This window comes from Pongo abelii, chromosome 13, assembly GCF_028885655.2.
Source record: "Pongo abelii isolate AG06213 chromosome 13, NHGRI_mPonAbe1-v2.0_pri, whole genome shotgun sequence".
Lineage (NCBI taxonomy): Eukaryota > Metazoa > Chordata > Mammalia > Primates > Hominidae > Pongo > Pongo abelii.
This window is the reverse complement of record NC_071998.2, coordinates 124,889,086-124,905,296: the sequence shown is the minus strand read 5'-3', so window position 1 is coordinate 124,905,296 and position 16,211 is coordinate 124,889,086. Positions and strand designations below refer to the sequence as shown.

At 60.3% G+C, this 16,211-nt stretch overlaps 1 protein-coding gene across 5 annotated transcripts in view; it reads right to left on the bottom strand.

The window, feature by feature from the left end:
- The window catches only part of ADAMTSL2 (ADAMTS like 2), a 39,651-nt gene extending 29,556 nt beyond the window's left edge, over window positions 1-10,095 (bottom strand). For 2 of the 5 annotated variants that reach the window (XR_010136618.1, XM_054520851.2), the window contains exons 1-7: window positions 8,000-8,178; window positions 7,255-7,397; window positions 6,375-6,450; window positions 4,944-5,046; window positions 4,077-4,222; window positions 3,819-3,942; window positions 262-342 (exon numbers count right to left, since the gene is read on the bottom strand). Coding sequence is in view for 4 of the 5 variants with exons in the window: in XM_054520851.2 (XP_054376826.2) it covers window positions 262-342; window positions 3,819-3,942; window positions 4,077-4,222; window positions 4,944-5,046; window positions 6,375-6,450; window positions 7,255-7,397; window positions 8,000-8,089 (763 nt within the window). In the remaining variant the exon portion in view is untranslated. Of the gene's footprint in view, window positions 1-261; window positions 343-3,818; window positions 3,943-4,076; window positions 4,223-4,943; window positions 5,047-6,374; window positions 6,451-7,254; window positions 7,398-7,999; window positions 8,240-9,881 lie in introns of those variants that run through there. The other 3 variants (XM_002820350.5, XM_054520850.2, XM_054520853.2) reach the window with 3 other exon arrangements.
- Between the last annotated feature and the right edge of the window lie 6,116 nt (window positions 10,096-16,211).

Below are 16,211 nucleotides of genomic sequence, written 5' to 3'. Positions count from 1 at the left end.
CCAACATCACCACCCTCCCATTGTCCAGCAGCTCTGAGTTCAAGGTCCTTCCACGCACAGGGGTAAAGCTGGCTCCCCTATGAGCACCCCAGCCACACCCACACAGCTGGCTCAAGTTCTAGCTCCTGCAGCCATGCCCACAGCACTGGTCCAACCCTGTCCTGGAGGAAGGGGTCCAGGGTCAAGTGCCCCTTCTCCGCCACGCACAACGCCCCCCAACCAAAAGCTCAGTGAGGCAGCTGCCAGACACTGCGTACGCACCTAGCACGTCAGCGGACTTCTTCCTCTCTACAATCTGGATGTCTCGGGCACCAGCCGGGATGTGGGTCACCAGAGAGTAACCTGGAGGCAAATGGATGACAGTGAGCCCCTCTTGATTGGAAAGGTAGCCTTGGATGGTGCTCGCCCACTCCACAGCTATTGGAGGGTGAGCGGTGGCTGTCTAAGGGCTGGCCCACCCCCCACACCCGCTTGTGTAGCTCAGCTCAGCCCCGTCCTATTGCAGAGGCTGACCCACCAAGCTGGGCACCTGCCCAGGCTCACCCCTTCCTACCAAGGCCATAGGAGGGCTCATCTGTGCTTGCCCCAGCTCCTCCCGAGGGACAGCGAGGGCCACAGGGACATGGAGCACACTGGGAGTTCAGTCCAGCTCTGCCATGTGTCACTCAGGAGACCCTGGGCAGCCGATGGAGCCCCAGCTCCCTACGCCCATTGTCACTGCCATTTTAAAATCCTGTCTTGTCACAACAACACATTGACTTTCAAGGCTTGCTACACTCAAAGACGTGGGTGAGAAAGGACAAGGAGAGCTGCAAATAGAATCTCCAACTAAGCCTACGCCCTTCCTAAGCGCCAGGCCCCAGGCTGAGATCCAGATCAGGCAATATCAGCCAGCTCAGAGCCTGTCTTCAAGGCCCCCAGGCCCGTGCGGAGGCAGCCATGCAGTCCTCCCAGCTAGAAAGAAACCAAGGGTCTGGAGGGGAGGTGCTCAGAGAAGGAGAGGTGTTGCTGGCCGGTGGCTGAGAAGGAGAGATTTTAATATGCCCTGGGACAGGAAAGAAGGGGCTCTCCAGGTCGGACGTTTCCTGGGGCTTGGTGCTTGTTTCACTGGATCCCTCCGGGAACGGAGGATTCCGCGTGCGTCTCCCTGCTGGGGTGAGTGTCTCCTGCAGGCCGGCACCCGCCTGCCATCTCTCCCCTAACACCATCACACCTACAGGTCCCTGGAGATCCTGACCTGTCCCTCACAGACAGCGGTGCTCTGGAAAATGTTTAACAGCAGGCTCTTTGGAGACATGGGGAAACAGGAGCTGTGACTTGTAGCATTGGCCAATTTCCGTGGTGTAAACACTCCTGCTGTGGCCAATTTCATGCCACTGTAACGGGGCAGCTTAACTTCAAAATGCATTTTAAAACTTTTTTCCTCTTCTTTAGGTTTCAAGATATAAGCCTGAAGCAAGCGACTGAAGCTATGTTTGTTTACACTACCAACCTGATATCACTGAGCGTGGCATTGGGAAGAAAGGCTGCAGCACACCCATATATGGTGTTTTTGCCACACAGATGAAATAGTTATACACTTTGGGAGGCCGAGGTGGGCAGATCACCTGAGGTCAGGAGTTTGAGACCAGCCTGGCCAACATGGTGAAACACTGTCTCTACTAAAAATGCAAAAAAAATTAGCCGGGCATGGTGGTGGGAGCCTGTAATCCCCACTACTTGAGAGGCTGAGGCAGGAGAATCGCTGGAACCCAGAAGGCGGAGGTTGCAGAAAGCCGAGATCGCATCATTGCACTCCAGCCTGGGCAACAAGAACAAAACTCCATCTCAAAAAAAAAAAAAAATAGTTATAGACATCAAAGGATTAGAAAATGGTGACTTTGTTTTAAATATAATGTATTTAAATATAGACTGTTATACTTTAATTTTCAAATTAGCAAGCAGCTCACAAGATTCTTGAGCATTTAATACCCCAGCCCATCCCACAGCCCCCAGCGTGGTTACCAAGCACAGCTCGTCTGGGGAAAGAGTGTGGCTCAGCTGGGAGGATCACAGGCCAAGAGCAGGCTGCCTGGGTTCAGGCCCCGTTCTGCCTCTTGTGGCTGTGTGACCTTGGATGAGTTATTTAGCCTCTCTTTGCCTGTTTCTGTACATTTCAGCAACAGTAATAGTGCCAGCCTTGTAGAGCTGTTGCCAGGCGTGAATGAGTTACCTTGTGAGTGTGCAGAAGAATGAGGGGCGTTGTTTGCACGTCAGCCCCTGGGCCCCAGGCTGAGTTCCAGGAAGACGTGAGCCCTATCTCTCAGGCCTCACTGTGTGCACAGTGCCTGGCACACGTTATGTGCCTGACAAGACACGTGCTGCCCCAATGCCCACTCTCCCTCTGCATGCCCTGGGTCCAGCAGGAGGCCGTGTGAGCAGGTTTGTGGGAGGAAGGGAGGAAAATCAGACACCTTAGTGCCTCCTATAGCTAGGCCTCCAAAGAAAGGACCTCTGCCCACCTCGCCCTGCTGGACACCCAGCCCGCATTATTCATACCCCTGCCTGGTAGCTCTGCCCCAACCCTGTCCCTTGTCAGTCCGGCATACCTGTCCCTAGGTCCCATGTCCAAGCCCCACCCTCTCCAGTGCCCTCCCACTGGCACCTCCTGGAGCCGACACTCACGCCACAGTTAGCCCTCAGTGGCAGGCGGAGGTCATTCCCTCGACCTTCAAGACACAGCCGGGTCGTCCGTGGCCCTAACAGGCCCAGTTCCAGTCCAGACTCAGCTGGCCTCATTGGGACCTTGACAGATTATTCCCACTCTGGGCCTTGGTTTCCCCATCTGCTAAGTGGGTCTGAAGCTGCCCTGCCTTCCCCGGTCTGGAGGTTGCAATAACCCAGTTCCATTCCTCAAGCATTTCTTCAGAACCAAAATTGTGTTCAATCTAATGCCAAGCATTACAAGTGACATCCCTCCAAAAGTAGAAAGTGCTATCCCATGCACAGACACCCACCCCCGATGAGGGCTGGGACAGAGCTGGACACAAACATCGGGCCAAATGCCCGCAGCTTAGGAAGGGGACAGGCGCTGCCCAAGGGAAGGAGGGGTTCTGGGCTGGGTCAGCCTGGAGCTGACAGGGAGCCTCTGAAACTCAGGCCCCAGAATCCAGCGTGCCAGAGTCAAATCTCATATCCGTGGAGAGAATGGGTCTCTGGCCTTAGTTTCTCCCTTTTTTAAGTGTGGTGTTAGCCAGGTATAGTGGCTCATGCCTATAACCTCAACACTTTGAGAGACAGAGGCGGGTGGATCGCTTGAGGTCAGGAGTTCGAAACCAGACTGGCCAACATAGTGAAACCCCGTCTCCACTAAAAATAGAAAAATTAGCCAGGCGTGGTGGCACATGCCTGTAATCCCACCTACTCGGGAGGCTGAGGAACGAGAATCGCTCAAACCTGGGAGGCAGAGGTTGCAGTGAGCCCAGATGGAGCCACTGCACTCCAGCCTGGGCAAGAGAGCAAGACTCTGTCTCAAAAAAAAAAAAAAAGTGCGTTGTAAACACCTCCCTGGAGGCTGTCTCAAAGGGCAAATGTGACCCCCAAGCCAAGTGTTCACTGGTATCCAGTAGGTCCTCAACAAAGGGTTGCCCATTCTTGCAAGCCAACGGAGGCCTACAATCACTAGGCCAGCTCACCTGGGCCGGGATGCTGAATCAGGTGCCCCTAGAGGGGAAGAACTTGCCCAGTGGTACCCAGGAGGCTGCAGACAGGAGCACACTCAGGACCCCCGATTCCCAGACTCCGCTGTGCTTGGACCCCAGGGTGCGCTGCGGCCTTACCAAGGTGGGCATTCCCCTTGCGATAGTTGCCCGTCACATGGGTGCAGCTGCTACCGTCCCCCTGGCAGACACCGCACTTGTCCAGTGTGTGGGTAGAGAAAAGCACCCCGTCACAGCCGATGGGCTGCAGGAAGGGAGAGAGAGAGGGCTGCTGGGAGGGCGCTGTGGCCAGGCCCCGGGGCCGCCACTGCCTCCCACAGGCGGGCGGGCAGTCAGCACAGTGAGACCAGCGGTACTTTCGCTACAACGTTTAACAACCTCACATTTTCCAGACACGCAAACCCCTCGCAGGTCGGTGAGCTTGCAGGATGTGCCGTCGCGGGCGGGGACCATGAGCTGCCGCTGGCCATCCACGGTGGTGCAGTGCAGGTCACACGGTTTGCTGGAGATGTGGACATAGTCATCTGGTGGAGGGAGACAAAGACAGAAGGTCTCAGCGGGGCAAGAAATGCCGGATTCAGAGAACTTCCCTCTTCTTCCCTCTGAGACAGCTCCCGTTGCATAGATGGGGAAACTCAGGCCTGGAGAATAGAAGGGACCTGTCCAGATCTCAGTGGCAGAAACTGATGGGTCGTCCGGCTCAGCCCACACCCCGTGAGTTCCGGCTTCTACCTCCTTGTGAGTGGGGAGCAGCACCTGAGACCCATACTGGGGGTTCCCCCTCTGCAGGAGGTCTGAGCCAACTCGACACCCCTGTGCTGCTGGCCCTGGGCACCCCAGCCCTGGCCCTTGTGGGTGAGCAGGAGAAGGATGAAGCATTTACACTGTTGCCTGAACTACTTGCTTTCCATGGGACCGTGTGGGCAGTCTCCGTTTGGGATCGTCTAGGCTGGTTCCTGTCCGTGCCCAGGAGCCAGTAAGTGAGAGAGTCACCATTGCTCTCAGAGGTCAGGCCTGCAGGGAACTCAGCCCAGTAATCTGTCCTGCGTTGATGTCATGGGTCATGGGGGAGGGGACAGACCCCTGGGCCAGGGCTCAGGAGACCCAGGTTCATTCCTGGCTCTTGGTCTGGCCACCTCCATTTCCCCACCTGCCCACCCGTCGAGTTTGGTCCCAGGTGCCAGAAGGACTACCCCCAAAGCTCAGTCAGCTCCCTGCAAGGTGGGTCCCCAGGGCGGCAGGTACCCGGGTACAGAGGCTTCCACTGGTGCGTCCGCCCGTTGTACACGTGGGAGTTGAAGGAGACGCACTGCTCCTCACGGAAGCTCCTCCCGTCCGGCGGACACTCCTGGGAAGCGAAGGGACAGGGAGGCTCCAGGAGGAACTCGGCCCGACAAAGGCATTTTTGTCCAGGCTAAGCAGGAAGTGGCTGCAGCCGGGACAGCCGTGCGGGGGCCATGGCCCATGGGGTGGCCTCTCGGGCTCCTGCGCGCTCCCATGCGCTCCCACGCGCTCTCAGGAGGGAGCAAGGACGCAGGGAAGGGTAGCTCCATCCCCGACGCCAGCCCTCCGCCTACTCTAGACACAACTCTCCCAGTCCCCATCACGCCTTCTCCCAGCCTTGCGGTGGAGGGGACATGACCCTAGTATGGCTGGCAAGGGTGCTCCCCTTGCCCGCGTCCTCAGCAGGCCCTGACTGTGTGTCTACAGTGCCGGACATGGTCCGTGGCCATGCACACCGCGTGAATCAGGAAGCCCGTGGTCCTGACTCCATAAAGAAGAACCCAGTGTACAGACAAGAGACTCGTCCTCGGAGGGGACCCAGCTTAGTCGTGCCGGGGCCAGGCTCAAACCTGGGTCCGTCTCATGCTGGAGCTCATAAATGCCCCTCCCCCAACCCTGGCTGCACCACCCTAGGAGGGCAGCTGACCAGGTGACGCCAACACAGAAGCGGTGGCCACCTGCCTCCCTCCAGCCCCTCACTCCCTGCACGTGCGCACACGCCCCCTGAGACACACAGACACAGAGACCCCCAGCCGCTCTGCCTTCCCTGCCCAGGCAAGCCACACGAGCCAGCCTGGGAGGCCCAGATCCCAGCTTGGCGTGCCCGAGCCTCACACCCGGCAGTCCTTGGAAAGGTGTTCAGTTTCCAACTGCCCAGGGCCCCACTGAGAGCTACCTGGCCAGAGTCAGAACCTCCTCTCCAACCTCGGCTACCCAAGGAAGCTGATGGGGGCTGGAGCAGAAGGGCTCCAAGAGCAGCCCAGGGAACTGTTTTATGGGGTGGGGGGTACTGTTTCATGGGACGGGGAAAGCCTGGCAACTGCTGGGTCTCTGTGAGCACCAGGTGCACGAATGTTGTGAGTAAAGTGGAGCTGCGACCAGAGACCCCCAAACCTTGAGGAGGCACTTGAAGTTCCAGGAGCAGAGTGAGTCCTCCCGTCCCGGCATTGCTGAGCACATGTGGGCACAGGGACAGTAGTCTGGACAGTGGATGGCTCCGTCCTAGCCCAGGGCCCCCCGCAGCCTTCTCAACCCTGCTCCTGGGCTCTCCTTGAAGAGCAGGCCCAGAACAGAATGCCCAGAATGCCCAGAATGCCACCTGGAAGACCCCCTGAAAACTACATGATGACAGGGAGAGCAGGCCATGGTGCCCCTGCCCGGGCTGGGCCTCACCTGCACTCTGCAGAGCTGGTACCGCTTGGACGTGCCTGTGCAGGTCCTGTTCCCGGGGCCCGGGACGGACTTCCTCCTGGCAGAAAGATGCAGGCTCGGAGTGAGGGCTGCAGAGGAGTTTCAGGAATGTCGCCTGAGCTGGCCCCATGGCCACTGGGGTCCAGAATCTCCCCTGATTCCCGTGACCCAGAGGGCTCCTTCCTCCCTACTCAACTCCCACCCCGTACACACACCAGAGCCGAGGGGGAATGAGATTTGATTCACTTCTGCATCAGCAGCACATAGCACAGGGGCTCAGTACACAGAACTGAAACAACCACCTGGGTTGTGTGCCAGGCCTGTGCCCAGGTGCACACACACGTGTGCTCTCAGATGCATGAGGTGGGACCAGCACGCTCTCCATGCCATGGATGAGAAAACTGATGCTCAGAGAGGTTAAGTGACTTGCCCAAGCTCACACAGTGAGGGAGTAGCACAGGCTAGATACAAGCCGGGTCCATCTGGCAGTGGAGGCTTTCCTGCCAGTCCTCTGGCTTCTCCCAGGGCTCCCTGGCATTTTCTAAAGACCCTCACTCAGGTCCTCAGAAGAGAAGGCAGAGTGGTTCTCCACCTCCAGGACAGACCTCTAGAAATGGCTCCTGCCCGCTCATGAAAGGGCTTTCCTGGTGCCCTGAAGCATGAAGGACCCCAGGGCACCAGTGCCGGGGCCCATCCGTAGCGGCGTCCAGCAAAGGCTGATGGGGGGACTCAGCCTGTGCTGCCCCCAACCCAAGAGCCCTCCCAGGGGGAGAAGCCACCAGGCTGAAGAGCCAACCGCCCTCTCCTGCCCGCTACCCTGCCCTCATGCCAGCCCCTCAGGGCCACGTGCCCAACCTCGCACCTCTGCTGCAGGCAGTGCCGCTCCTGGGATGTCACCCCACCCCCGCAACTGCGGGAACACGCCGTCCACTTGGTCCACTCCCCCCACCAGAAGGCCGTGGCGTCGGTGCCCCCCTCCAGGCTATTGGATGTTGGGCTGTTGTCCTGGGTGAGAGGGACCCCCAGATGGTAGAGGGCTCAAGTACCCAGCAGGACCAGCCTGCCCCCACCCCATGCCTGAGGGTATCACCGTCAGCGAGACCAAAAGACACAGCCCCCTGGCTGGGCCCCCCTGCAGGATCGCTCGGCAGCTTGGGTTCAGATCTCCTGGGTGGCATTGGGGGGACCTCCCAAGGAACCGTGGGCCACGGGTCCTCCTTGACCTTAAGGTCCAGGATGGCCTGGGGGCTTGGCAAGCTCCTGGGGCCGCATCTAACTGTCCTCACTTTCCCTGGAGCAGCTCAGGGCCCAACTGCGTTCTGCAGGACACAGCCTACCCTGGCCATGCTGGGGCCTTCACTTGGAAGGGAAGCACTCAGCCCCCTTAGCCCTCTCCTGCCAAGTCGCCAGGGGCTCCACGGTAGCCAGGGCCCCAGTCCGGAGGCTGATCTGACTGGCTCTGGGAAGAAGTTTCTAGGAGCCAAGATGGGTTCAGGGACCTGGGGCACATGCCCACACAGCTCCCTCCAAGCCAGTCCATCTGAGAGTGATCACAGCACCTGGGTAGGGGACTGGCATGGGCCCTCAGACCACAACACCCCACTCACCGTGGACCCGGTTGACACTGTGTCCCCAGCCACAACTACCAGAACCAGCAGGAACCAGGCCCAGCAGGAACATTGCCATCTGCCGTCCATCCTAGGAAGCAAGGCCACTGTCACCACCAGGCCAGCTCTGCTCCTCTTCCAGATGACCAGGGTACGCTTTGGGAAGAGCCCTCGGGGCCCAGCCAGTGCCCAGGCCTCAAGGTTATCTGGGACTAGTTGGTCGTGGTTGCCTGGCAGACCCTGTTGGGAAGGATGAACCCCCCCGCCCCAGTCTAGGCTTAGCAAGAAGGAGCTTGGTGAATGATTAGTAATGCCTGCTGTAGGCAAGACACCCAGCGGCGGTGTGCGTGCTAAGCCTGTGCCACCCTTGATCCAAGGGCACGCAGGGAAGCATGCCGTGCTTTGCCTCCAAGTCCTCGAGCCCCCTAGAGAAGGGCTGTGGAGACAGCCAGCCTCAGCTGAGGGAGCTGGGGACCCAGGCGGGGGGAAAGGCTCTGGTTTGAAGGGATGGGCCTGGGCTCAGTCCAGCGCCTTGGCAGGAGCACCTTGGGATTTTGACTGGCTCAGCTCTTGCTGGCCTCATAGGAGAATGGCCTCTGCCACTGGCTGCTGAGGGTCAGTGCACGGGGATGGGCCTGGCCAGGTCCCAGGGGAACGTGCAGCCTTGCCCTAGACGAGCAGCTCCACAGTCAGCATCCAGCAACAGCCGGCACTCAGGTGAGGCAGAACCCAGGTACCTATGCCGCCTCCCAATCCCCGGAGAGAACATGGAATTGGAGGAGGAGCAGGGCAGGAGGAGGTGCAGTTTGTGCCAGCATGTCAGCAGTCCAGGGCCACATGGCTGACTTCCTCCCAACAGCCAGCACCCTTGGCTCAAAACACCTGCCAGGGGTCAAAGCAAGCCCATTGGAAGGGACTGTCCAGCCTCCGGGCCCTCAGCTCTCCCCACCCCCTCAGCAACGTCCCTGCCCTGTGGAAGGGAAGAACAGAGATCCACCATGACCTCTGTCCAGGCCTTGCTCAGGTGCTGAGTGTCACTTGCCAGCGAGTTAGAGAAGAGATTTCAGAAACCACGCAGCCTGCACTCATAACCTGGAGCCCAGAGAGGGGAGCCAACCTGCTCAAACCCACACAGCAAGGTGGCACACTAGCAAACTCAGGGACTCGACCCCCACGCCTGGCCAATTCCAGGGGAAGAAGGCATGGAGGTCACCCCTCACCCCTGCCAGCCCAGAGGCCAACTCCGGCTCTGCCCCTCCCTCCTCAGCAGCCTCCATCCAACTTGAAGAGTTTCCTTGCAGGCCTGGCACCTACAGATTTTCAGGGGCTACTCCAAGGACACCACTGCAGCCCGGACGACGCGGCAGTGCACCCTGGAGTGGGGAGCCTGAGTCCTTGACCTCCCCTGCCCCCGCCGCCTGCCCCCCACCTCCCTCCCCTGCAGACCTCCATCTGCACTCCCAGCCTCACCCACAGGAGCCCCCTCCACTGTGTCATTGGCTAACGGGTGCCCCAGCCTCTGCCTGCCGGCTGAAGACAGGTGCCAGCCGGCCTCACACTTGCTTTTCATTAAGGCTTCCAGACACCACTGGCTTCTGGCCAGGCCTCGCTCACGGGGATCCATCCCTCCCTGGGGTCCAAAAGCAGCGGCTGGCGGCAGCAGAGAGGTCTGCCGTGCACACAGAGCTCCGGGCGCACAAGGCTAGGTGCTGCGAGACCACCCTGCCCCGTGCTCTGCGGCCCGACCCCTCCCCACAAGCCTCCCCACGTTATGTAACGGCTCCAGAGGGCGCGGGGTGCTCCTACCCCAAGCCCCACTCTGAGCAGTGGGCTGGCCTGGTGGACGCTGCAACGTGAAGGGGACGGGGACGAGGTGGCCTACCTGGCTTCGGGTCAGCAGGTTGTCCTCCCAGAGAAAGGGGCGAGCGCTGCGGAGGGCAGACGGCGCCAGGTGCGCTGTGCGTGCGGGGGCGGCGTGAGTGCAGAGGCTGCGGCCCGGCCTCCCTCTCCCCTTCCCCTCCTCCCCCGCGCCGCCTCCCTCTCCCACTTCAAAGAGCATCCAAGAGAGGGGGTTCCCGGGAGGGGCGCAGCCCAGTGGCGGCTCTGCGCCGGCGGCCGCCTTTATAGCTGTCAGGCAGACGGGGAGGAACACTCACACTTCCCACCAGGCCGCTCCCCCGCCCGCGCCGGCCGGCCTGGCGCACACTTTAACCCGCTCTGCGCCTCTGGAGCCCGGCCAGGCCGGCCCAGCTGCCTGTTGGCTGCTGCCGGCGGCGGCGGCCCAGGAGCGGCGAGCAGGGAGGCCTTCTTCCCGGGTCCAGAACTGGGGGCCACATGTCGGGTGTCCAGACGGAGCAGCCGCTGGCCTGAGGTTACCGGGGAGGCTGGCGGTGGCAAAGCCCCAGCCCCGCCTGTCCGACTTCTGCCTCCAGAGCGGGCCCTGTCCCTGGGGCTCCTGAGAATGGGGTCTGGGGTGTATGAGGTGTCCCATCTGATGGCTCCGTTGTACGGAAGGAAAGGCTGAACTTCCGGGACGACCGTGCCCCAGGTCACCAGCCTCAGAAAGCTCCCGAGATGCAGGGGCCCAAGCAGGTGGAGGCACGCAGGGAGACCCAGCGAGAATGAACCAAGGGCTCCAGGGAGGAGACAGATGTGCCCATGGCCTGCTGACCAGATGGCTAGAGCAGCCAGGGCCAGGGCACAGAGGTTCAGAGATTCTGCAGATGTCCAGCACCAACTTGGCAGCCCCTGGCAGGCCCGGCCTGGAGCTCAAGCCTCTGTTCCCGCTAAGTCAGGGCACAGAGGGGAGCGAGAGTGGGTGGAGCAGCAGAGCCCCCCTGGGAAACCCCCGGCAGGCCCCAGACTTTGTGAGGCTTTCCTAAAGCAAGGCTGGGCACCTAGCCTCTGCACACCAGCTTCCCCAGAGCCCATCCTCGGCAAACAGAGGCACCTCCAGAAAGGGGAAGAGGAGGAAGCTGGGGCACCATTCCATCAGGTCATCTGTGTCTTTTCATCCATGCCCCTGCCTCCATGCAGCAGATGTCCTGGGCCCACAGCGGTGCCTGGAAGACACTTCTCCTTCCCTCTGTCCTCCCCACTGGAAGAAACTTGTGAGTTCCTTCAGCTGCCTTCTTGAGAAAGTTCTGCCCTGTGTCTGACCACCCACCAGAAAGGCTGGGAAGGAAAGCTACCAGTAATAGTAGTGAAAGTGATAATACCCTCTGCCCTCTGTCCAGCTTGTCCTACGGGCCCAGAGCTGTGAGGCCAGCATCCACCCTTATGATCTGCATTTCACAGGTTGGAAGAACTGAGGTTCGGGGGCCGAGTCACCTCTGCAGCAGGCAAGGCTGGGATGCCAGCGCTCCTGGGTGTCGGGTTCTCTCCTCTGCCGGGTTCTTTAAGTTCCTCTCCCTGGGACCCTCGGGCAGGCAGGCCTTATTCATCTCATTCTCCTGCTGGGGCCACTGGGATGCATGGTGGCTGCTCCTAGTCACAGGGGCACCTGCGATGTGGAACCAGGACTAACCCTAACCCTAACCCAGGCCCACACTGCCCCCTGGGGTCGCTGTGCTGAATCACAGACGTGGTGGCACCTGTCACCCAGCACACACAAACACACACACACACACACACACACACACACACACACAGAGGCACACACACACGGGCACACACACACACAGTCCCTCTCACATGACCGGACTGCACTCGCTCTGGGAGCTTCTGCCATCCCCTTCCTCTCTCTTCTGGTGACCGCCAGGCCTCGCACCCCTTGGCACAGTCCCCGAGCTCTCCTGGCGTTTGTGGCCTCACATCCAGCCAGTGCCAGGGTGACTAACGGTTTCCCTTGGGAGGGACCCCACAGCCGACCAACACAAACACCCCCAGTGTCTTCTCTTGGCTCAGCAGGACGGCACAGGCTGCAGGCTGGCCACCTGGGAGACGGGTCTGTGGGGCCAGCCATCCCCTGGCTCTGTGACCTCCTGCAGGCGTGTGACCCTCCAGGCCCCAGCTCCCCTGGCCAGCCACACTTCCACACTACCCCACCCCTTACCCCCAGAGCCCGCAGACTTGAGGCCTGCAGGGAGCCATGACTGGCACGTAGCAGGTGCTCTGGCAGTTCCTGATGCCAGGGGCTCCTTACCCCTTAGGGAGTGCCGTTGAGGTGAGTCCTCCACTCTCCAAGATCCCTCTTCGGCCTGCAAATTCCGGGCCTCCCCCATGTAGGATGGTCTCAGCCCACACCCACCGGCACTTGTGGGGGTGTTGCAGCCGTGTGGCCCTGGTGCTGGAGACACCACCTGCCTTTAGAAGGGGATTGTTGGCCAGGCGCAGTGGCTCATGCCTGTAATCCCAGCACTTTGAGAGGCTGAGGCAGGGGGATCACATGAGGTCAGGAGTTCGAGACCAGCCTGGCCAACATGGTGAAACCCTGTCTCTACTAAAAATACAAAAATTAGCTGGACGTGGTGGTGGGCACCTGTAATCCCAGCTACTCAGAAGGCTGAGGCAGGAGAATCGCTTGAACCTGGGAGGTGGAGGTTGCAGTGAGCCGAGATCTTGCCGCTGCACTCCAGCCTGGGTGAAAGAGTGAGATTCCGTCTCAAAAAGAAAAAAAAGAGAGAGGAAAAAAAGAAGGGGATTGTCTCCACCAGTGTTTTCCAGATATCTGAGGAGCTTAGAAATAGGACAGCAGGAATATGTGTGGGGGATGCCCGGGAGGGTGGGGTTCAAGGGAAAACAAGGCGGGGATGGAGAAGCAGGCTTGAGGCAGAGGGGCCGGTGGGCCATGGCCGACCACTTTGGAGGTTCCCTGGGGACGGTGTTAGGCGGCCACAGTGGGAGCAGGGCCTGTCCTCACAGCAAAGTGGCCACGGCAGGCTCAGGAGTTTAAGGACGTGGCCCGAGCTGTCGAGGTGGGTCCCCTCTCTGGCACCCAGAGGCCTAGCAAATTGATGTGTAAAGTGTGGTTCACCTAGCTGATAGGGCTGGCCGGCCACAGCCTCAAGAGTGACCCACCAATACCACCTTCCCTGACATCCTATGGTTCTTCTCTGCTGCCAGCCCAGGACCCACAACATCCTAGGAGCCTCCTGGGCAGACCCAGCCAGAGTTCTCACACCCGACTGGGATAGGGCCACCAAGGGACCATGTGGCCAGCTGGGAGGTGGCTGGCAGGCCAGGAAGAGGACCAGGACTCAGAAGGCAGCCCCAGGGGAAGAGCAAGGGGGCCTTGGCAACCCCAAAGGCCATCCCTGTCCCCGAACGTCCTTCCTGGCCCAGGATAGAAGCCAGCTGTCCCTGAGGCCCCCCTGGGGCTGGACATATGGGAAGAGCCTCCCCCACCTTCCCTGGCTAGTCCCAGGTCCATGCACGACCACTGGCTGGCCAGGTCACTTCAGGCCACTTGTCCCTGACAGGCCGGGTTTCCTGGTCTGTTTCACAAGGTCAAGGTCCTTTTTTAGCCACAGACATCTCACAGGCACACTCGAGAGACAACCGAGACAAAAGCAGAGGTGGGGGCTCCTGCCTCCCCTCTTCTCCCCAGCAGCCCTGAGGCCCCTTCTGGGCACCAGGACTCCTGGAGGCATCATCTGAAAGCTGGCGGACAGGAAGAACCCCAGCCCCCGGCAGCCCCTCGGGCTCTGCTCGCACACGGCCATGACCTCCAGAGATGCCCCATGTCAGGGACATCTGCTGGGGGCAGGAGGACGTCACCCAGCCAGTGAGCTCTTTCTCCCATGCCACCCACAGTGACCGGGGTGGGCAGCCACTGGTGTCACAGCTGGGTGAAGCAGGAAACCCAGGACCTTGGATCCTGACACTCAGAAGGGCCCCGTCTTAGAGGCTTAGCGTGGAGGCTCAGCGTAGGAAGCAGTAGCTCTTCCAGTAGCACAACAACAGCAGCCTCACACGTGAGTGCCTGGAGCCAGACCCCTTGGGTTCAAATCCTGACTCCGTCTCTCTCCAGCTGGGTGACTTTGGGCGAGGGCAGAAACTTCTCTGTGCCTCAGCTTCCTCACCTGTAAAGTGGGGGTGATAAGGCACTCCCCATGCTGGACTCTTGTGAGGCTGAAATGAGTCCATATGGGAGAAGGGCCTGGGATGGTGGTGGAGAAGGGAAGGGCTGCTCGTGCTTTGCTCTGAGCCCAAAGGGTAGCCCGGGGCCAGTGTCTACTCTGCTATCATCCTCCATCCTGACAATGCCACATCAGGTAACACTGCCACGCCCAGACAGAGAAGGAAGCTGAGGCCAAGGCTTGGACCCCGCCTGAGTCCAAGTGCACTTTCTCAGCCTGGCCAACTTTCTCAGATTGTCTCTTGAGTGTGCCTGTGAGATGTCTGGGGCTAGGATGGGGTGCTTGTCATTGGTCCAGGATGGGGTGCACCTGGGTCCCAGGAGAGCCCAGAGCAGCAGGACGTGCTCAGCCTGCCCACCAGGACCAGCAGCGGGACCCTCCCCGATGGCCTCCACTGCTGTTCCTGGAGCCCAGGGCCCTGCGAGCCCTGACTCAGCTTCTCCTTTCCCTGCAAGGGGCAAGAGAGCCAAGCCCAAGGATGTGGTACCCAAGAGGGGCAAGCTTCCATGTAGAGAGGCAAGCTGGGGCAAACAACAGGCTGGGACCAACAGGGATGCAGGGCCTGCAAAGAGGGCAGGAGCAGCCTTTGGTTTACTGAGAGGTGTGGGTCTGGGCTGGCCTGCTCTCCGTCCTCCCAGCACACACACAGGACTCCGATTCCCCTCTGGGAGTGCTCCCTGCCAACATCAACCCTGCTGTGGCTCAGCCCACGGGTGGAGAATGGACATCCCTGGGAGGTACCCCTATGCCCCCGATCACAGCCTGCCCTGAGGAGGGGACTGCAGCCCCCAGGGGTGACCAGCTGGTGCCGGACCACAGAACTTTATTTCTCCTCCTCCTCTTCCTCCTTCTTTCTCAGCCAGGAGCACTGGCGTTTTCTGTTAGGCCAACGCTGAAAGCTCGAGTTGGGGGAGCTCATGCCTGTGGCTAACAGACTGCTTAGGCCACTCCTGGTCTGAGACTGTAGGAGAAAGAGGCTCCTCTGTCTCCAGATCTGGAGCAGGGATAGGGACTGGAGCAGCCCCGGTGTGGCTGTGGCCTGGGGTCAGGCAGAGCCCTGCTGTCTGGGAGACAGCTCTGGGAGGAACCACAGCAAAGATGAAAGGCTTCCCAGCAAGCCAGCAAAAGACTCCTGCCCACAGGAGCTCCCTGACAGTATCCCCACTGGCTGCAACCCTGCCACAAGTCTCGTCCCCAAGAGCAGGCTGGGTCCCAGGAGCTGAATTCTCAGGTCCCCAGAAGAAACTGTGGGCTGGGGCTGCTGCTGACCCAGGTGTGGCTGTCCGCTATCGGTCACACTCAGTGAGTGGCACTTGCCAGGCACCATCCCACAGCCCTGCAGAGAGGAGCAGGTAACAGATGTGCAGTTCGGGCAAGCCCAGGTTCGAGCCCCAACCCCTCTCCCAGTTCCTGGGTCTCCGTAAATGGAAGATGGGTCTCCCCACTTCAGAGGGTGAGGAGTCCCTGGTTCACAGAACAGACATTAGAGAGCCCTTCCCAGAGGCCGGGCTGGCAGCTGAGCTATTCACATCTGTGCATTCTTCAGCCCCTGCAGCAACCCTGGGAGGTAGCCCCGCCCCAAGCTCCATTCTGCAGACGAGGACACTGAGGCTCCCAGGGCCAAGGGCACGCAGAGGTCCCAGAGCTAGGATGGACCAAGCCCTCCACCTGGCTCACTTGGCAGGTGTTCAGAAGCTGGGGGTGGTGAGCTGCTCATCTTCAGCCTGCAGCTGAGAACAATATCAGATTGCTCATCGCAGCCCTGGCCGCAGAGGCACAGGCGGAGCCATGTCACGCTGCGCAGGGGAGGACCCTCGGTGGCAGTCCAGACAGGCATGGGGACCCCGAGGAACAGGCAGAAAGCAGCAAAGCCCTGCCCCTCCCAACAGTTGTAGGGGAGCTTCCATGGGCCCCATGGAGAGCCCAGGCACAAGGACTGCTGTGCTCTGGGGTGATCCAGTGCTGTAGGTCAGGTGTTCAAAATGTAGAGGACGCAAATGCAGCAGCCGGCCAGCCCTCCTGGGCCGGGCAGACAGACAGCTGTTGGGAGGCGGGAGCTGCCTGGCATTCCAGGCATTTCAGCGCCTCTATAAAGCAGGGGCGCTCCTGCGGCTGTGGGGGCAAGGGAAGGG